Source organism: Hypomesus nipponensis, chromosome 15 (assembly GCF_054491055.1).
Source record: "Hypomesus nipponensis isolate SF chromosome 15, ASM5449105v1, whole genome shotgun sequence".
In the NCBI taxonomy this organism is placed as follows: domain Eukaryota; kingdom Metazoa; phylum Chordata; class Actinopteri; order Osmeriformes; family Osmeridae; genus Hypomesus; species Hypomesus nipponensis.
Genome location: NC_140375.1, coordinates 19,729,365 through 19,749,481, shown reverse-complemented (window position 1 = coordinate 19,749,481; position 20,117 = coordinate 19,729,365). Strand labels below are relative to the sequence as shown.

The window sequence follows — 20,117 nt, the reverse complement described above, 5'->3', positions numbered from 1 at the left end:
GCATCAGCACAGAGAAACTTTATTGAGACTTGCACCACAGAAATCCATGTCATGTTTTAGATGTGTGCGTATAAAATCAGTGCAGCAGACTTTGAATGGAGAATATAGCTGATCGTATCATACACATCAATCTGGCTAGCACACCCAAGGCACACAGAAATCTAAATGCCAACTATCCATGCTACACCTTGAAAATATAACTGAATTATTTGTCAGCCCCCCTGGTCTGACCTGGAGCGGTCCTCTCCAAGACAGTCTTCTGCAACACCCTTGCACACAGACATAGTACAGTCATGCGTGAGTATACACTTACTGGAGAACAGCCCCCTTAGTACTGATGGTTTAGTCTGCTCTGGCTACATAATACAGATCAAGCAGAGAGCATAGTGAGAGGGTTGTTTGATCTGTTCTAGTTCTGCAACCAAAGGGGGAGCTATAGGCCAGCCAAAGAGTAGACAGTGAGGCTGGGACTCTGGTCTGCGACCACCAGGCTAGGCTCCCCCCTGAGCAGAGCAGGGCAGATCCAGTTCACCTTGTCCCCGTGGTGAAAGCTGACCTTGGGCCCAGCCTTCTGCTCCTCTTCTTGGCCAGGTGAGGGCTCAATGCTGCTACCAGTATTCCCCTCCTCACCCCCCCTCTCCCCCTCTTCACCCCCCCTCTCCCCCTCCTCACCCACCCTCTCCCCCTCCTCTCCCCCCCTCTGCCCTTTATCCCACAACCGCTCAGTCTTTTCCTTCCTTCCTAGCTGGGCCTTAACCAAGGCCTTGGCTGAAGTCTGGAGTCTGACCTTCCCCCTGCCCTTGGCTTTCCTGCGGGGGGCTCCTTGCGGCCATGTGTGAGCGTTGCCCTGCGGGGCCACCACAGGGTGCTGGCTGAGGTCCCAGAGTGCTACCAGGCCGTCATTGCCCCCGGTGACCAGCCAGTAGGGGTGCGGGAGGAAGTGTAGGAAGTGAGCCTGCGAGGCCCCCTGGCTGTGGGCCCTCAGTGCCCCCTGCTGTTCCAGCTTGGAGCCGGCACCGACCCGCAGCAGGTGCACCCTCCCGTCCTCAGCAGCACACGCCAGCACGTTCCCACACGTCGCCACGGAGACACAGTGGGCCAGTGGGGGGTTGAGGAGCTGCCCCGCCCTCTGCTGATGCTCATCCTCTTTCTCCACCCCTTCCTGCAGGCTGACAGTCCACAGGGGGCGTGTCTTCTGCAGGCTCCACAGCATCACCTGGGGAGACATGAACACAGGACTATGTGTATATATACTGGTAAATACATGTCCCCTTCCTCATCTGCATGCACAGGACTATGTATATATACTGGTAAATACATGTCCCCCTCCTCACCTGCATGTCCAGCCCTGCAGACACCAGGTTGTTGGGCCTGTGAGGGCGGAAGGCGATGGAGGAGCAGATGTTGGTGTGTCTCCTCAGTGTCCGGTTCAGCCTCCCCCCTGGTAGCTCCAGCACCCTCACTGCTCCCGTGTCATCAGCCAAAGCCAGCAGGCTGCCGCTCTCGTCCAGTGCCAGCGCGTTGATCTCCTCCTCGCCGGCCCCCCGCAGCTCCTGGACTGCCCCCTTTAGGCTGCGGGGGTCCAGCACGCTCACCGTCTCCCCATGCGCTACGTACAGCAGGCCAGTGGGGGAGAACACGGCGCTGGTGACGTCTTCCTCCCTAGGGAGGCTCAGGCTGCCCACCACCGAGCCCTCCTGGCTCCACACCCTCACGGCCCCCCCCTCCGAGCCGGAGGCCAGCAGGCCGTGTGGCCCCGCCGCAGCCCCTACACAAAGCACCGGCCCAGGGGGACCCCCATTCCACCGCCTGGACATCGACCTGAGAACGGAGAGTCTATTAAGATGTTTAAAGTGCTAACTGTTAATCGTTTAATGTGTTCGCTAGTTACTTTTTTCCCCATTGAAGATGGTGACTAGGGCTTAAACAAGTTGCCAACATTATCGACAACAAAACATTTTTTTGACCTATATTGCCCCTGCACCAAATGACAGCCTCCTACGTGAACATATCAATACCCTTAGACATATGTATCTAGTTAGTAGCTAACTTCGTTCCAATGAGCAAGGATGAATTTGAGCACTATCGTCTAATTAAAACTAAAGTACGATCAAATATCCTTCGGGCGTATAGCGTTAGACTTAACACTATAATTATTTTTATATACATTTTAGCTAGTTGGCAGTTCACTAGCTTGATTGCTAACGTCAGCTATACCAAGCAAGATAATGGCTTTTTAAATAAATGTGATGTATCAATGATATCCTAACCTAACATATAGCTACATAAGCTCACCAAATCAAAGTTTAAACACAAATAGCAACCTTCATGAAAAAATATTCTTGATACCTTTAATTTTTGTTGACGCTGCTGCTCAACTCATGTGAGGCAGAGTCGCACATTAATGACGCCACGTAAGGTTGTTGATTGACAGGACTAACAGCCAGTTATAAGCACTTTGTATAAGATCTTTGTATGATTATTTTTGTGTTGTACCCCCTTGCATTCTTCTGTGTTTGCATACTCTGTATTTGATCGTTTTTTTTTTATTGCATAAAGGCAGAAATACAAACAGCCAGTACCCTAAGGACTATGTCAGTACCAAACCAACTGCAAAGCTACTGTCTGGTATTTGTCTTAGACACAACGAATACAATGTGTACATAAACAGATCAGATGACTGAGCAGTTAGGGCTATTAATCTAAATTCGCAGTCGTGCCAAATGACGGTGTGTCCTTGGGCAAGGCACTTCATCCAACTTGCCTCGGGGGGAATGTCCCTGTACGCACTGTACTGTAAATCGCTATGGATAATTGCGTCTTCTAAATGACTGAATGTGAATGTGTGTTGTAAAGTTATCAGACTGGTCTGTCCTTAACTCATACCCTGACAGGCCAAAGACTAGCCAGCAGAAATGACCTGTCTTTTTCAACAACTATAATGTCTGGCAGAGAGGAGAGGAGACTCTTTCTGCTCATTATGACAGTGACCTGCCTCATGTTCACCCAGCTTGTCTCTCTCTCTCTCTCTCTCTCTCTCTCTCTCTCTCTCTCTCTCTCTCTCTCTCTCTCTCACACACACACACACACACACACACACACACAATGACACACTGAATAGTAGCAGTGTTTTCCCTTAGTTCATCCAGAGCAGCAAATCTGATGAGTCCCCATTTCTGGGTCAGTGCACAAAATACTGAATACATAGAATAGAGGGCAAAGCAGTTCACTCGCTCGCGCTCACACACACTTCCACATACGTACACACTTTCTCACATTCTACCTCTGAAGTGTGATGCTGACACACAGAACCCTCACCCCCAGCCAGTCCCTCTAACCACTTGATTGTGAGTACTTCATTGTTTCTTCATTCATAGTTCTCAAACTTAACTGCACAAAGCCAGTTCATGTACATGCAGGTTTCAAACTGAACCGCATGTACATGTTTTTTAATTTTTTATGTTGTTTTTAAATGGTTACTGAACTGTATAGAGAATTATGTTAACACTTCTGTTTTTCATTGGAAGAATGTTTCAAAGTACATTAGAGGGTCAAATTCTGAGAGTAAAACCATTGGAGGGTTTTAGGATGGAGTAGTAAAGTACTTGTCATGGTTTGGTTCATGATCGTTAGTAGAGCCTGTGGTCCAGGGAAGAATGCTGACTGTTATCTCAACATCCACACCCACACTCGCCTCTCTCTGTACTCCATCAGCAGAAAAGACTGGCTCACCAAACTAGACTCATCTCTCATCAAACTAAACTAGACCCTAACTCCCCCTGTACACAAACACACAGGACTGGAGAACACTAAGACCCTCATCTCTCTTTTCCCCCCTTTGGAGTTGCACTGAGCTGACTTATCTTTTACCTAAACACACAATCATTATTCTATCCCATCCTATCTTATCACAGACACAAACGTTTATTCCATCCCATCATACACACACGCATGATGAGGTCACCGTACTTCCCGGCTCGCTCGGTGCTGTTCCGTAAGGAGGAGAACGGAGTGACATACCGTGTTCCTGCACTGCTTTACCTCCCCTCTTCCTCCTCCTTCCTGGTGTTCTGCGAGGAGCGTCTGAGTCCCTCCGACTCCCAGGCACACCTGCTGGTCATGAGGAAAGGCACCTTCTACACAAACTATGTTGAGGTCAGTACAGGAACTATGTAGAGGTTAGTACTGGACACCTTCTAAAGGAACATGTGAGCAAACGCCTCATCTTACCTCCCTTTCCCTCTCCCCAGTGGGAGGACATGCGTGTGTTGGGCTCAGCGCGACTGGAGGGGCACCGCTCCATGAACCCGTGTCCCGTGTACGACGAGTTTACTGGTACACTCTTCCTGTTCTTCATTGCCGTACTTGGCCACACCTCGGAGGCCCACCAGCTGATTACCGGCAAGAACCTGACACGCCTCTGCTGCGTCTCCAGCAGCGACCATGGAGACACCTGGAGCCCCACCATTGACCTCACCGTCAGGGTCATAGGAGACACCATCACAGGTTAGCATAGGAGACACCATCACAGGTTAGCATAGGAGACACCAGCACAGGTTAGCATAGGAGACACCAGCACAGGTTAGCTTAGGAGACACCATCACAGGTTAGCATAGGAGACACCATCACAGGTTAGCATAGGAGACACCAGCACAGGTTAGCATAGGAGACACCAGCACAGGTTAGCTTAGGAGACACCATCACAGGTTAGCATAGGAGACACCAGCACAGGTTAGCATAGGAGACACCAGCACAGGTTAGCTTAGGAGACACCAGCACAGGTTAGTATAGGAGACACCAGCACAGGTTAGCATAGGAGACACCAGCACAGGTTAGCATAGGAGACACCAGCACAGGTTAGCTTAGGAGACACCAGCACAGGTTAGTATAGGAGACACCAGCACAGGTTAGTATAGGAGACACTAGCACAGGTTAGCATAGGAGACACCAGCACAGGTTAGGACTGGATAACTGGTTCTGTTTGGCGCTCCTACAATAGTGTATCTTTTTAACTTCATTCTGGCTGACTTTTTTTGACCTAACCCTAACTGTGTCTGGTCCTCAGACTGGGCCACCTTTGCCCTGGGCCCGGGTCACGGCATCCAGTTGAAGTCTGGCCGACTGCTGGTCCCGGCCTATGCCTACCTCATCACCTGCAGGGAGTGCTTTGGCCAGGTGTGTCAGACCACGCCCCGGGCCTTCTGCTTCCACAGCGACACCCACGGCCGCACCTGGCACTTCGGGGAGGCGGTGCCGGGGCCGGAGAGCGTGGAGTGCCAAGTGGTGTCAGTGGATGAGGAGGATGGCAGCAACGTTCTATATTGCAACTCCCGCAGCCCGCTGGGGTTCCGCGTGCAGGCGCTGAGCCAGGACGACGGAGCCACCTTCCAGGAAGGCCAGCTCGTCCGCAAGCTGGTGGAGCCTAGGAACGGTTGCCATGGCAGCGTGGTGGGGTTCCCTGCCCCCCTCCAGCTCCACCCTTGCCCCACACGCTCCAGATACTGGACCTCCTGCAGCAACGGAGGAGCCCCAGAACCCTGGACTGCACCCCCCAGCCCTGACCCGGACCCCAGCCCTGACCTGGCCCCCAGCCCTGACACCAGCCCTCACCCCAGCCCTGACCCCGACTCTGACACCAGCCCTCAGCCAGACCCGGCCCCCAGCCCTGGCCCGGCCCCCAGCCCTCCCCAGAACTTCCTCACCCCCACGTGGGTGGTGTACTCCCACCCCACCTGGTCCAATGCCCGGAGGGACTTGGGAGTGTACCTCAGCCCATTCCCCCGAGACCCAGACAGCTGGTCCGGCCCCTGGGTGATCTACGAGGGTCCCAGCGCCTACTCTGACCTGGCCTGCCTGCAGCTGCCCTCCTCTGGCAGCCCCTCCTCCTCTGGGGGTCCCCCTGCCGTGGCCTTTGCCTGCCTGTTTGAGTGTGGAAGCTACACAGCGTATGACGAGATCTCTTTCAGCATCTTTACCCTCTACGAGCTGATAAACAACCTCCCCAGGAACGCCCCCTGGGACCACACACACACACGGCCAGGCCACCACACACACACACGGCCAGGCCACCACACACACACACGGCTAGGCCACCACACACACACCCCTCCACACACACGGCTGGCCCTTGGGACAGTGAGACCAGCATCCGGTTGTCTGAAGCTGTCTGACCTCTGCTCTGTGTCCTAGTCACATGTTGTTCTCAGCATCCCGTTAAAATCACATCTAGAAACACTGAGTCATGTTCTAATATTTGAGATGTATTTGAAAACAGTTATTTGTGGCTACCTATTGTCCATCCATGCCTTGATGTAGTTTGAACACTGAAGAGAAGTTTGATCATGTTATGGGGGCTGAGAGGAGAGACAGACAGGCCGAAAGAAAGACAGGGTTGCTGTGAAGCACCATAATAAAATAAATGTTGTGATCAGTCTCTTGCATCTATTTGATCTGATTATTACCACCTTTGACTGTTTAATTCATGCCACCTGTCACCAGTTGCATTCTGGGAAATCAAGTCATTAGTCAGCAAAAACTACTTCATGAGTGCATCAGCAGATGTCTAGCTAGGCTGATGACAGTGGTAGACTTTCTGAAGCCATGTGCAAGCGGAGAGAGCAGGAGCTATAGAAGTTTGTTTAAATAAAGAGAAAACCATGAGCTTTCCCAGCTGGGTCTGGACACCCTCCTCCCTGCGTGTTGCGTAACCAACCCCAGGAAGGCTCAGTCCTAGCCAGCATTCCTGTAGATGTCCTCCAGCTCCTCGACATTCTGCCGTTACTGTTTTCCAACCTCAAGCTCTGTTGTTCTGCTATTCCCGTACAGAGGAGACTATGACGGGGAGGATGTTGGTGGTGCTGACTGCCCTGCTGACGGCCGGGACAGGGGCTGAGCAGCTTCCCAGCAGCTCTCCGGAGCTACTCTCTGAGGTGAGCGAGCCTAGCAGCTCCAGGCAAGGGTTACCTACAGCGACGCTGTCGTGGACACGCAGGGTTAGGTTATCTAAATCTTAGATATATAATAGATACATCTTATTGTCTTTTTGTACACATTTATTACATATGCTGTACATAGTACAAAACCAGTCTCTGGACACACCCCAGTCCAAGTTGTTGATCTTCTAGTTGTCCTGATGTCCAGGCAGTGAGGAGGGATCAGAGGACTGAGGTCATGAACACACAAACGTACATAACATACTATTTGATGTCTCATCTCAGATTGTATTTCTGAAAGTTTTTAGGATCTTTTAACAACCCAGCCTCAAAGTCTTGTTTAAAAACAAGCTGAAGAGCATCCCAGTATGTTCATGAGTATGGAGGTAAACCATCTGCAAAGTTTGTGTGTGTGTCCTACTTTCTAAGTCTTGTACTGATCATAAACTAAAAACAAACTTGTGGGTGTCTCTACCAAGCAGGAGCAGTGCTGCATGTAGTTGTCCTGTGTGTGTGTGTGTGTGTGTGTGTGTGTGTGTGTGTGTGTGTGTGTGTCCTCCAGGCTCAGTTCTTCCACTTCCCCTTCTTGGCGGGCAGCTGTCCGGTGGCTTCCAGATGTTTGTTGATCAGCTGGTCCTGAGTGTCAGACATGCAGGGCTGGTACCTGCTGTAGTCCATGGTGTACTCTCCTTTACCCTGCGCACACACACCCCAAACCTGTTAGTTCAGAAATGTATTATATATATATTTTTTTTATATGTATCGTACACTGGTGCACTGTCGTTTACTCCTTAATAGAGAGTGACATGGTTCTGAGCATAGCTGCTGTAAGAGCGGCGCGGTGCAGAGCCTCACCTCTGTACAGGAGCGCAGCTCCGTGGCGTAACCAAACATGTCATTCAGAGGCACCTGGGAGGAGAACAGGAGGGTTAGAACATGCTGCTGGCAGGAAGTTGTAGGCTGGTGAACCGTGATTGGTCAGAGGCTTTGTTGATGCTTAGTGATTGGGTGACGTATGGGGTGACACTCACGTCAGCGTAGAGGGTGAAGTAGCCCTCTGCTCCATCCTGGCCCGTGATGACACCATGGCGACGGTTGACCCCGGCAATGACGTTGCCTTGGAACTCGTTGGGTGCCACAATCTCAACAGACATGACAGGCTCCAGCACGGTCACACTGGCCTTCTCCATGGCTGCAGGGCAGCATGTAAACACAGCAGCATGTAAACACAGTATATAATGTGCATGTGTGTGAAGCGTGAAGGGTTCTGATTGGTCCACACCCTACCCTGCTTGAGAGCGCCCTCGCCGGCGCGAATAAAGGAAATCTCGTTTGAGTCAACCATGTGATGAGCTCCGTCTTCTAGGATGAACCTCACGCCCGAGATCTTGTGTCCCGTCAGAGGACCCTTCTCACACGCTTCTCTGAATCCCTGAGGGAGGAGGGGAAGAGAGGAGGGAAGGGATGAGAGGAAGGAGGAGGGATGAGAAGAAGGGAGGAGGGGAAGAGAGGAGGGAAGGGATGAGAGGAAGGAGGAGGGATGAGAGGAAGGAGGAGGGATGAGAGGAAGGAGGGATGAGAGGAAGGAGGAGGGGATGAGAGGAGGGAAGGGATGAGAGGAAGGAGGAGGGGATGAGAGGAAGGGATGAGAGGAGGGAAGGGATGAGAGGAAGGAGGAGGGGAAGAGAGGAGGGAAGGGATGAGAGGAGGGAAGGGATGAGAGGAAGGAGGAGGGAGGAGGGGATGAGAGGAGGGAGGAGGGGATGAGAGGAAGGAGGAGGGGATGAGAGGAAGGAGGAGGGGATGAGAGGAGGGAAGAGAGGAGGGAAGGGATGAGAGGAAGGAGGAGGGGATGAGAGGAAGGAGGAGGGGATGAGAGGAGGGAGGAGGGGATGAGAAGACGAAGAGGAAAGAAACAAATACATAGTGAGTCCTATTAATGGGGACAGGTGTAGCTTGGTGGTATAAATGGGGATAGGTGTAGCTTGGTGGTATAAATGGGGATAGGTGTAGCTTGGTGGTAAAGCATTCAACTGCAGATCTGTCCTCACCCTCTCTACAGCTGGTACAAACTGCTTGGGGACGTTGGTTCCAATTGTCTGATCCTCAAACTCTAGTTTGGTGTTGTGTTCTGGGTCCAGGGGCTCCAGAGCCCCAACCACCTTCCCATACTGGCCAGAACCGCCCGACTGCTTCTTGTGTGTGAAATCAAACCTGAGGATGGACACATGAAACGTCAGTTGTTTTTGAACAAATATATTTTCATTTCATTCATTCTGTACAGTGGTTCTCAACCCTGGTCCTCAGGGACCCCTGTCCTGCATGTTTTAGATGTTTCCCTGCTCCAACACACCTGATTCAAATGAATGGGTTAGTATCTAGCTATGCAGAAGTCGGGTAACGACAATTCATTAGAATCAGGTGTTGGAACAGGGTTGCAGGACAGGGTTCACTGAGCACCAGGGTTCCCAAACACTGATTTACCAGATGTTTTTTTTTTTCTTCTTCAAAGAAACATACAATTACCGTTTGTAGAAAATGCAGCAGAAAATCCAAGTGCATAGTTCTAAAAGTCACACGTCAGTCAACAGGTTTGGTTTAACAATAATTTATTAACAACTACATTTAATACATACATTAATAACTACAGTATTAGTATTAACTAAAATATTAACACTAGTCACCCAAACCACAAACACTATGACTGTAGTATCTTTTATCTTTCAGACCTTGTCACAGATGGTGTGTGCAAGAGACCAGGCAGTAGATGGTGTCTGTCTCTTTAAAAAGGGGAGGCACCAATCTGAACTCCTGACTTGAGAAGAAGCAGGAAGTAGTTTAACTCTCTCTCAAAGCTGCAGCTGTCCCGGCATGTGTGACAGTTAGCCTCTCTCTCTGTCTCTCTCTCTGTCTCTCTCTCTGTCTCTCTCTCTGTCTGTCTCTCTCTCTGTCTCGGGGCAAACAGAGCGACTAGCATTCCTCTCCAGAACAGGCAAGAACACGGTCTCAGTTCCTCTGGTTCTCCTCATTTAGCTGCTTGGTTCTCCAGTCTCTCTCCCTTCTGTCCTCCATTTCTCTGCCGTCTTATCTTAAGGCAGGTCCCTCATCTCACCAGGAGGTCAGAGTCCCTCTGAGCAGCCTCCCTGCCCATCCCTGACGACTACCACTTCTGTTCATTCAGTTCTTATTGCTCTCTCCATCTCTTTCTTTCTCTCCCTGTTGCCAGGTAGCTGTAGCCCAGCTGTTGGTGTTGGAGGAGACAGACATTGTCATGGCTACAGGGGATTTGAACCCGAGTCATTACCCTGCCCAGCGGGCAGCCAAGGTAGTTCAGCACTACCTCATCACCCGCTACGGAACCCCCCACAGAGTCATCATGCTGGAGCGGGTTCACAAGGCCAGCGCTGAGGTGAGGGGGGATTGACCAATTAAATGGTTTTTCATTTCCTGGCTATCACGCACAAAAAACATAAGATACGTCTACGAAGCTACCATGGAGCAAGGCAACAAGTTTTTTTAAAGTTGGAAAAAAATAAAAATAACATATATAAAAAAATATACATAAATAAAAAAATTACACGTTTTGAAATGTTGAAAAATATGAGGAAATTATTTGTAAAAAAAGTAGATTTCCTTCCTCTCATTTCACTGAGTGAGGAAAACGGTTTAAAGAACAAAAGAGATTTGAAAAGTTGAAAGAAGATTTTTGAAATGTTTTACCATCTCTGCAGGTTGGAGGGCCATCCCTATTTACTCTCCATTGCCATTGTATGCATCCATGACTCTATTGTACATGGAAACTATATGGTTTCTCTATGGTACTTTATGGTACCATATACATGGAAACATGGTATGATTACATCAACTTACAAATGTACTGGTCCTGACAGGAAGTCGCAGAGCTGGGCAGGAAGTACCACCTGGAGCTCTCAGTCCAAGAGACATTCACTAATGTAAGACTGCTTTCCTCAACCTTCACCCTAACCCTTCCACAACCTTCACCCTAAGCCTTCCATGACCTTCACCCTAACCTAACCCTTCCATAACCTTCACCCTAAGCTAACTCTTCCATAACCTTCACCCTTCCATAACCTTCACCCTTCACCCTAACCCTTTGTGGAAGAAATTTAGATTTCCTGTGTGCTTACATTATTCACTAATCAAGAGAACTAGTCATTGGATACTAGTTAGTATGTTCTCATGTAAGCTTGCTATTAATAAGAGTAAATTGTGTCTATGTGTCAGGGTTAATAGATGTTTGAGATCAGGAGAAAGTACTGGCTAAATGGTCCTTGTCATGACTACAAGGAGAGCATAGATAGTGACAGTCAGGCAGTAAGACGTTACAACAGTCTCAGAGAAAGAGATTCACAGCTCCCAACACATGACCACTCAAACTACAGAGTTCATAATTGGAGCTCTCCTTGTAGTCATGACAAGGACCATTTAGCCAGTACTTTTCTCCTGATCTCAAACATCTATTAACCCTGACACATACACACAATCTACTCTTATTAATAGCAAGCTTACATGAGAACATACTAACTAGTATCCAATGACTAGTTCTCTTGATTAGTGAATAATGTAAGCACACAGGAAATCTAAATTTCTTCCACACCTTCCATAACCTTCACCCTAACCCTTCACCCTAACTTTTCCATAACCTTCACCCTAACCCTTCCATAACCTTCACCCTAACCCTTCACCCTTCCATAATCTTCACCCTTCCATAACCTTCACCCTAAACCTTCCATAATCTTCACCCTTCCATAACCTTCACCCTAACCCTTCCATAAACTTCACCCTTCACCCTAACCATCACCTTTCAACCTAAGCTTTCCATTACCTTCACCCTTCACCCTAACCATCACCTTTCAACCTAAGCTTTCCATTACCTTCACCCTAACCATCACCTTTCACCCTAACCCTTCCATACTCTTCACCCTTCACCTTAACCATCACCCTAAGCCTTCCATACTCTTCACCCTTCACCTTAACCATCACCTTTCACCCTAACCCTTCCATACTCTTCACCCTTCACCTTAACCATCACCCTAAGCCTTCCATACTCTTCACCCTTCACCTTAACCATCACCTATCAACCTAAGCCTTCCATACTCTTCACCCTTCACCTTAACCATCACCCTAACCCTTCCATACTCTTCACCCTTCACCCTAACCATCACCCTAACCCTTCCATACTCTTCACCCTTCACCCTAACCATCACCCTAACCCTTCCATACTCTTCACCCATCACCCTAACCCTAACCCTTCCATACTCTTCACCCATCACCCTAACCATCACCCTACTGTGGCTGAAAGCATCTGCTGGGAGCTGACCAGCCAGGGTGGGGTTGGGAGTCTTGTTATTCTAATGTGTTTTGTTACCAGGAACATGTTCACCTTCACCTGACTAGTCTGGAGTGGATGACACATTGTTCAGAGTTGTAAATGAGATGTAAACTCAGTGTTACCATGGAGATCAAATCAAATAGTTTGTATAGCCCTTTTTACACGCAAGCATGTCACAGAGGGCAGATAAGCATGTTTTTGTGTAAATACGGTTACACAATCCCCCCCTACACACACACAGCGGACAGAGAGCGTCTCTGCAGAGGTGGTGTTCCCAGGAGGAGAGGGCAAGGCCGGCCCCCAGGTCCAGGCCACCTGTGACGGCCTGCTTCAAATCAACACCCAAGCTCTGGATGAGGACTTTTACCAGAAGCACAAAGCCAGCAATGTACTGGTGTCAGCAGAAAACATACCAGGCATGGCATGGTGCACACACACACACACACACTGAGTGGGTAGTCACTCTGGGGTCTCTAGCAGGGTATAGGTATATCTCGGTGGTTAGAGCATCTGACTGCAGATCTGCCAAATAAACACTTTTACTACACAGACCTCATGAGAACATCAACCCCACCAGGCATGTTTTACACACACAAACACATTTCCTCTCTGATGTGTGTGTGTGTTCTGTAACAGACAGCTACGGGTACGTGGACCCCAGCATGGAGGCGCTGTGGACCCTGGGGAAGGTGGTGTCCAGTGAAGTCATGCTGAGGGAGTCCAATGAGAGCACTCTGTATAACCTGGCCCAGGTGGCCAGTATCACACAGCTGGTGAGGAGGGCTCTCTCACACGCATGTATACACACACACACACACACACACACACTCACTCTCTCCCCCCCCCTCCCTCTCACAGCAGACTGAGAACGCCCAGCTGAGGTTCCAGTATCAGGTTTTGCTGCATGAGATGGTTTCCCAGGTAACTAAACATTCCATCCGTCATCATTAGCATTATGCTAACTCCAGGATCATGCTAACTGCAGGATTATGCTATCTGCAGCATCATGCTAACTGCAGAATCATGCTAATTCATATGTGATGCAAACTTTTGTGTCACTAACGCTATGCTGTTCTGCTCACAGGAGATTATAACCTGGAAGCTGCTGGTCAGCTGGTCGCCAGCAGAAGGTGTCAGAGTGTTGGAGACAGAGTGGATCCCCAAGTGTGAACATTGTGTGGCCCCTCCCAATCACTACAAGTAGACATTCCTCCCTCCTTCACATCCTCTCCCTCCCTCCTTCATTTCCTCTCCCCTGTCTCCCTCCCTCCTTCACCTCCACTCCCCTGTCTCCCTCCTTCCTTCACCTCCTCTCCCCCGTCTCCCTCCCTCCTTTACCTCCTCTCCTTCGTCTTCCTCCCTCCTTTACCTCCTCTCCTTCGTCTCCCTCCCTCCTTCACCTCCTCTCCCCCCTGTCTCCCTCCCTCCTTTACCTCCTCTCCCCCGTCTCCCTCCCTCCCTAACCCCCTTTTCCTCCTATACCTCCAAATCACTGAGGTCTTTTCACAGTGCAATGTTTTTCAGCTGGGCGATACGATTCTCCTGTGAGATCTAACTGGGATATCAGTTCTCCTGTCTCCTGTGAGATCTAACTGGGATATCAGTTCAGGCAGCCCGTTAGACAGGTAGCTGTAGTCATGCTGAGTGATCAAATGACAGCATAAAACAATGCCTGCTTTTGTTTGAAGCCTGAGACTACAATCTAAGCACTGTGCAAAACAAACTAAAGATTTTTTTAAACTAAAGATTTAATAAAATGATATAAAAAAAACATATGAATCTGGCTGAATGTGGTTTTCCTGGTGTAGGGTCCTTACTGTATGGGGCTGAATGTGTTTTCCCGGTGCGGGGTACTTACTGTACAGGGCTGAGTATGGACTCCCTGAAAGCCACCTTGGGTTTGCCCATCACACACGGGCAGCTATACTCCCTCTCCATCCTCTGCAGACACACAGCAGGATCATGTGATGGATGCTCATTACTGACATCTTGTCCACTCAAGATCTGGGGCAGCAAGGTGAGAGCTCTACTGGTAGAGTTTTTGTGTTTGTGTCTACCTGACAGTAGATCTCTAAGTGCAGCTCTCCCATCCCTGAGATGACTGTCTCCTGGCTCTCAGGGTCGTAGTGGACTCTGAAGGTGGGGTCTTCTCTGGTGAAGCGGTTGATGCCCTTGGAGAACTTGTCCATGTCGTTCTGCCAGAGTCAGAGAAGAGAGGCCGACAAGTGGGTGGTGATTCGGGGGGTAGATTCTGGGTTTGGTGTCATGCTAACCTCAATAACATAAATACATGCCAGCGTCATGCTAACCTCAATAACATAAATACATGCCGGTGTCATGCTAACCTTAATAACATAAATACATGTGGGTGTCATGCTAACCCTAATAACATAAATACATGCCAGTGTCATGTTAACCACCATAAAAAAAATACATGCTGGTGTCATGTTCAAATGCACATAAATACATAACAAATGTTAGGGTTAGGCCCAAGAGTCATGTATAATACATAACACACTATTGCCTCGTCATATTAATAATAATAATAATCATATTGATAATACATAACACTACTGCAATTAAATGCTTGATTTTCAGGCTTCTAACAAGAATACATACTATAGTTTAAATTGTTTTATCTTGTAAACAGTGTACCGCATTTAGCTGTTAAAAAACAAGCAAATATCAAATGAAATCATAACTATAAAGGCACTGCAAGATTGAGGTAGGGTTAGTATTTCAAAGGGTCAAGATGAGTATTTCAAAGGGTCAAGATGAGTATTTCAAAAGGGTTAAGATGAGTATTTCAAAGGGTTAGTATCGTACCTTGTTGGAAGGCTTCATTGACATGGAGATCACTGCCTCTGGGACATGGATGGACTCCTGCAGGCCACACACAGGAAGAGCCATGTTAGAAGAACCATGATATACTAACCACTCAATTCATTTAGTAGATGCTTTTATCCAGGGCTAGATTGCAGTCAGATTACCTCCATTATGACACAGTTGGGTACAGTCTACTGAGTAAAGAACTAGGCAGATTAAGAGGTTGCAGGGGCAGACGCTGTTATCTAAAGTGACAAAGTGACACACAGCGACACAGTGACACACACAGCGACACACAGTGGGATCTACATCTGCGACTTCTTGACGTGCAGTAAATTAAAATGAGAGTAGTGGAGGCATGGTTCTGTCAAAGCGCATGTGGCCCAACCCACCATGGACAAGCTGGCGCTGGTTCTGGAGGTGAAGGTGTCTCCGCTGGCACAGTCGATCCCAAACAGAGCACAGATGTCCCCTGCATGCACCTCCTCCACGTCCTAGCACAGACACACACAATTTACCCCTGGGGTAGGCCATAGTCCAATCAAACTTTATTTGTCATTTACATTTAGTCATTTAGCAGACGCTCTTATCCAGAGTGACTTTCAGTAAGTACAGGGACATTCTCCCTGAGGCAAGTAGGGTGAAGTGCCTTGCCCAGGGACACAACGTCATTATGCACGGTCGGGAATCAAACTGGCAACCTTCTGATTAATAGCCCGACTCCCTCACCGCTCAGCCATCTGATCCCCCATGCCCTGTCATGCCCTTTTCACAAAGGGTTTCACACAGAAGTGTCCCAGAGAGTTTCACAGAGGCCCACAGATCAGCACCTGTAGCCTAAACCCTCAAGTGTATATCAAGGTTGCATGCTTGCAACTCAAGTCAATTAGCTTTACTGATCCTGAAGGAAACTTAAGCATTGAGATCTAACAAATACAAGAAGGTTCAACCCCCCCCCTTAGCAATGAACTACATCCTGTTTACTTTCTGTTTACACACTTCCTGGGTCTCACCTCCATCTGGTCGGCATGGAGACGCACCAGCCTCTGTACGCGGACCTTCTTGCCTGTACGAGTGTTGTAGATGTTCTCCGTCTTCCTCACACTGCCCTGGTACACACGCACGTAGGTCAGCTGGCCAAACCTGCCCGCCTACCAACAGAACACACTTATGCGATGTAGTGATGTGCACCCCACTAAGCTATACCCATCCCCTGCTCTACCACTGAGCTGTACCCATACCATCACCAGGTGAAAATTGACCAGGTGAATACTGACCAGGTGAATATTGACCAGGTAAATTCTGACCAGGGGAAGGTGGTGACAGTCTAGACTCGTACCTCCAGTTTGAAGGCCAGACCAACAAACGGCTGGGTAGCGTCTCTCCTGGGGTCCATCTGGATCTTGCTGCTGTCGCCGGACTCCCTGATGGAGCACAAGGTCAAGGGTCAGGTCATCAGGGGGGTGGGACATTGAGTTTGTTGAACTACCTCCATTCAGCATAACCCTAACCTCCATTCAGCATAACCCTAACCTCCATTCAGCATAACCCTAACCTCCATTCAGCATAACCCTAACCTCCATTCAGCATAACCCTAACCTCCATTCAGCATAACCCTAACCTCCATTCAGCATAACCCTAACCTCCATTCAGCATAACCCTAACCTCCATTCAGCATAACCCTAACCTCCATTCAGCATAACCCTAACCTCCATTCAGCATAACCCTAACCTCCATTCAGCATAACCCTAACCTCCATTCAGCATAACCCTAACCTCCATTCAGCATAACCCTAATCTCCATTCAGCATAACCCTAACCTCCATTCAGCATAACCCTAACCTCCATTCAGCAGTTGAACACACATAGGACAGATAAAACAATGCTGATTAACCATCACATAACTACTGGACCCACATGCCACCCCCCACACACCCCCAGATATGTCACAGATCACAGGTCTCTGTCTGGATTGGTTTGCGCTGGTTCCCGAACACCAAGTAGAACTCTGCAGCTCTGACCCTGCTGTCTAGAAGCACCACCAAGGGAAGAGAGACTCACTCCTGGTTGAGGATGGCGTAGTTGTTGACCTCTGTGGGGTTGGGCATGTACTCCAGCACTGCGTTCAAGAGAGGCTGGACCCCCTTGTTCTTCAGGGCGCTGCCCACCAGAACCGGGCTGAAGAGACGCTGGATTGTGGCCCGCCGGATAGCAGCCTGCGGGGGGGGGTTTAAAAGACGGTTTGACATAGCCATCCATTTGAAGTTCATTACTATATTCCCACATAGACACCCCTAATCGCTCAAAGACAAGAGCACATACACATTTGTACAAACACATACACACACACATCTATAAACACACACATCTACACACTCGCACACCTTCAGGTCAGCGACCGTGGGGACCCTCTCCTCCAGGAACATCTCTCCCAGGACCTCGTCAGCATTGGCCACACACTCCACCAGCTCCTGCCTCCGCTCAGCTGCCTCCGCTCGAAACTCCCCTGGGATGTCCTCGAACCGGAGATGCTGCCTGGGGGGGGGGAGGGCTGAGGTTAATATGTATAAATGTTTATATGCGAGAGAGAGATGGAGAAGGGGAAAAAGAAAATCAGAGAGACAGTCAGAGAAAGGAGAGAGAGAAGAGAGTGAAGAGCAACAGTCAGAGAGAGAAAGAGAGGGAGAGGAGAAAGAGAGAGAGATCAGTCAGTCAGTGTGTGTGTCTGGTCCATAGCAGCAGCTTGTACCCAAAAGGCCCGTCGAAGTAGACGCTCCTCTCCTCCACCAGGTCGATGATACCCCTCAGCCGGCCCTCCAGGCCCATGGGAATGTTCAGGAACGCAGCGTTTTGGTTCAGCTTGGTCCTGATCCCACAGTAACAATAACATTGTGTTCATTTATTTTATGCTTTCATCTCAAGCTATATAGGGAGGAAGATGTCACTTCTATCTGCAGTGAAACGCTGCTCATCCTATCCACAGAGCTATTCCCAGATATGGTGAATAATACTTTTTCCTTTTACAGTTTAAGCTTCAAAATACCAACAAAGGTAAAACAATTACAATTAAACTTTGAAACCCGTTTGAAGGGACCATCCTGGGGACAAACATTTAATCAGTTAAAGATCCGCTTTTCCACATTTTACTCTGGAGTTGACCCTTGACCCTGGATGTCACCTGAGCTGCTGCAAGGCCCGGCTGGGGTTGGAACCTGTGCGGTCCAGCTTGTTGATGAAGGTGAGAAAGGGGACGTTGTAGCGCTTCATCTGCCTGTTCACCGTCATGGTTTGGCACTGCACGCCTCCCACTGCACACAGCACTAACACCGCTCCGTCCAACACACGCAGCGCACGCTCCACCTCAATGGTAAAGTCCACATGACCTGCAGGGGGGATAGAGGGGGAGGGGAGGGAGAATGAATGAGAATGAATAAAGCGTACAGGTGTAATACAGTGGGAGAGCTTTTTACTGTAGATCTAGAAGTCGCAAGTTCAAATTCATCCTGTACTTTGCTTCAGACAAAAACGTCTAATAATGAATACATTATAAATATTATCTTTCGGCTGGGTACGTCCACAAGATCACCAGACAGCTATACATTTTGGTGTTAGTCCACAGGCCCCATTGCGGCCTTGCTCGTTGTACCTGGTGTGTCAATGATGTTGATGTTGTGTTCCTTCCACATGGTGTAGGTAGCTGCTGACTGAATGGTGATGCCTCGCTGACGCTCTAGCTCCATGGAGTCCATGGTGGCTCCGACTCCATCCTTCCCCTTAACCTGCACACAAAACAACAAGGCATTTATATGAATACTCAGATTTCCCAAATAACTGATTCTATGACTGACAAGAACAAGTTTATTAAAACGGGCAAGACAGTTTACACGCAGTGTAAACGGATATCCATAGCTCACCTCGTGAATCTCTGCTATTCTACCGGTGTAGTAAAGGACACGTTCGGTCAGGGTGGTCTTTCCCGAGTCGATATGAGCGGAGATACCAATGTTGCGAATCTTTTCGTTGGGGATGAGGCCGGAGGAGCATGATCGCCAACTATTCATCAACATCTGGTGAAGATAGTAATTATTAGAGACGTTTTAGGACATTACGCAACATATAAAAATAGTTATATGCTAGCTTGCTACCTGCAACGCTACGTTCAGCAGCACGTCACAAAAACAATGTTAGGGTCTGTCTGCAGACTATTTATCTTACCTTCTTCAATGTGACGGTTGCTGGTTTCCGTAGATGTGTTTGACTTAAAGTCAGGCCTGCATTTAGAAGTCGCATTTTGCCGGTAAAGTGGTGGATTGGTTTGGTAACGCAACTCCCCACTGGATGTCAGTCAATCCGTTGAAAGTCACGCCGACACCAGCGGCTTAACCAGGAACACTAGAGCGGTGCTTCCGGTTTATGGCAGCCAAACATCCTGCTTACCGCTTTGCCTTCAAAATAAAAGTGCTAGGTAAAGCTTTAGCAGAGAACAGGCTCTGGCTCTAGTCTACGCATTGGTGAAAAAAAATATATATACAAAAAAATTGATGCAGAATGTTTTTTTTGGGGGGGGAATACAAATTTGATCAAAATTATGAATTTTAAGTATATTAAGTAATATTAGGTGTGTTCGAAGCCCTCTGTGACATGCTTGCGTGTAAAAAGGGCTATACAAATAAATTTGATTTGATTTGAAATTTGATTCGACTTCACGTAGCTCGGGCGGCGCCGACAGCTGGCTGTAGCGGGCTGCCTTCAGCTGAGAATGCCAATAGGTGCGTTCGACATGACCTGACTTCATGCGGCACCGCAGCCCGCTGCAGGCGGCTGTCTTGAAACAGTGAATTCTGGTTAGACTTTTTGTCCGACTTGAGACGGCTCCGAGGCTAGGTTACTGTGACGTAGTATCAAAGTATCGTGAGATCGATTCGAGAACTGCCGGTGTTGTGTAGCCGAGCGCATTTTCTCAAGAGCAACTGCACGGGTTCTAATGACAACACAGCTATTTCAGGA

General features: G+C 48.8%; 4 protein-coding genes across 7 annotated transcripts; 2 read left to right on the top strand and 2 right to left on the bottom strand.

The window, feature by feature from the left end:
* Nucleotide 1: 1 nt before the first annotated feature.
* Nucleotides 2–2,425, bottom strand: wdr53 (WD repeat domain 53). Its single transcript, XM_084674436.1, has 3 exons — nucleotides 2,350–2,425; nucleotides 1,335–1,821; nucleotides 2–1,216 (listed from the first exon to the last, which is right to left on the bottom strand). Exons 2-3 carry the CDS (start codon nucleotides 1,815–1,817, stop codon nucleotides 434–436), a joined length of 1,266 nt encoding a protein of 421 aa, XP_084530562.1. The 5' UTR covers nucleotides 1,818–1,821; nucleotides 2,350–2,425; the 3' UTR covers nucleotides 2–433.
* A 1,526-nt stretch (nucleotides 2,426–3,951) lies between these two features.
* On the top strand, nucleotides 3,952–6,433 carry neu4 (sialidase 4). Its single transcript, XM_084674079.1, has 3 exons — nucleotides 3,952–4,155; nucleotides 4,251–4,506; nucleotides 5,066–6,433. Exons 1-3 carry the CDS (start codon nucleotides 3,952–3,954, stop codon nucleotides 6,187–6,189), a joined length of 1,584 nt encoding a protein of 527 aa, XP_084530205.1. The 3' UTR covers nucleotides 6,190–6,433.
* Nucleotides 6,434–6,713: 280 nt separating this feature from the next.
* lxn (latexin) lies at nucleotides 6,714–14,064 on the top strand. 3 transcript variants are annotated; one of them, XM_084674081.1, is made up of 7 exons: nucleotides 6,714–6,929; nucleotides 10,159–10,341; nucleotides 10,823–10,885; nucleotides 12,527–12,701; nucleotides 12,922–13,058; nucleotides 13,147–13,206; nucleotides 13,370–14,064. In XM_084674081.1, exons 1-7 carry the CDS (start codon nucleotides 6,834–6,836, stop codon nucleotides 13,487–13,489), a joined length of 834 nt encoding a protein of 277 aa, XP_084530207.1. In that variant the 5' UTR covers nucleotides 6,714–6,833; the 3' UTR covers nucleotides 13,490–14,064. The 3 variants fall into 3 exon arrangements, with proteins under 3 accessions (XP_084530207.1, XP_084530206.1, XP_084530208.1); XM_084674080.1 differs by having other exon boundaries at nucleotides 6,716–6,929; nucleotides 13,144–13,206; XM_084674082.1 differs by lacking the exon at nucleotides 6,714–6,929 and adding an exon at nucleotides 9,770–9,924 and having other exon boundaries at nucleotides 13,144–13,206.
* On the bottom strand, nucleotides 7,032–19,510 carry gfm1 (G elongation factor, mitochondrial 1). Of its 2 annotated transcripts, none has more exons than XM_084674076.1 (18): nucleotides 19,326–19,510; nucleotides 19,025–19,177; nucleotides 18,757–18,889; nucleotides 18,289–18,493; nucleotides 17,860–17,976; nucleotides 17,495–17,645; nucleotides 17,172–17,326; nucleotides 16,451–16,535; nucleotides 16,125–16,262; nucleotides 15,504–15,605; nucleotides 15,112–15,168; nucleotides 14,343–14,480; nucleotides 14,144–14,226; nucleotides 8,984–9,146; nucleotides 8,220–8,364; nucleotides 7,964–8,124; nucleotides 7,788–7,841; nucleotides 7,032–7,628 (listed from the first exon to the last, which is right to left on the bottom strand). In XM_084674076.1, the coding sequence occupies exons 1-18, from the start codon at nucleotides 19,398–19,400 to the stop codon at nucleotides 7,497–7,499; spliced, it is 2,247 nt and encodes a 748-aa protein (XP_084530202.1). In that variant the 5' UTR covers nucleotides 19,401–19,510; the 3' UTR covers nucleotides 7,032–7,496. The 2 variants fall into 2 exon arrangements, with proteins under 2 accessions (XP_084530202.1, XP_084530203.1); XM_084674077.1 differs by having other exon boundaries at nucleotides 16,125–16,220.
* Between the last annotated feature and the right edge of the window lie 607 nt (nucleotides 19,511–20,117).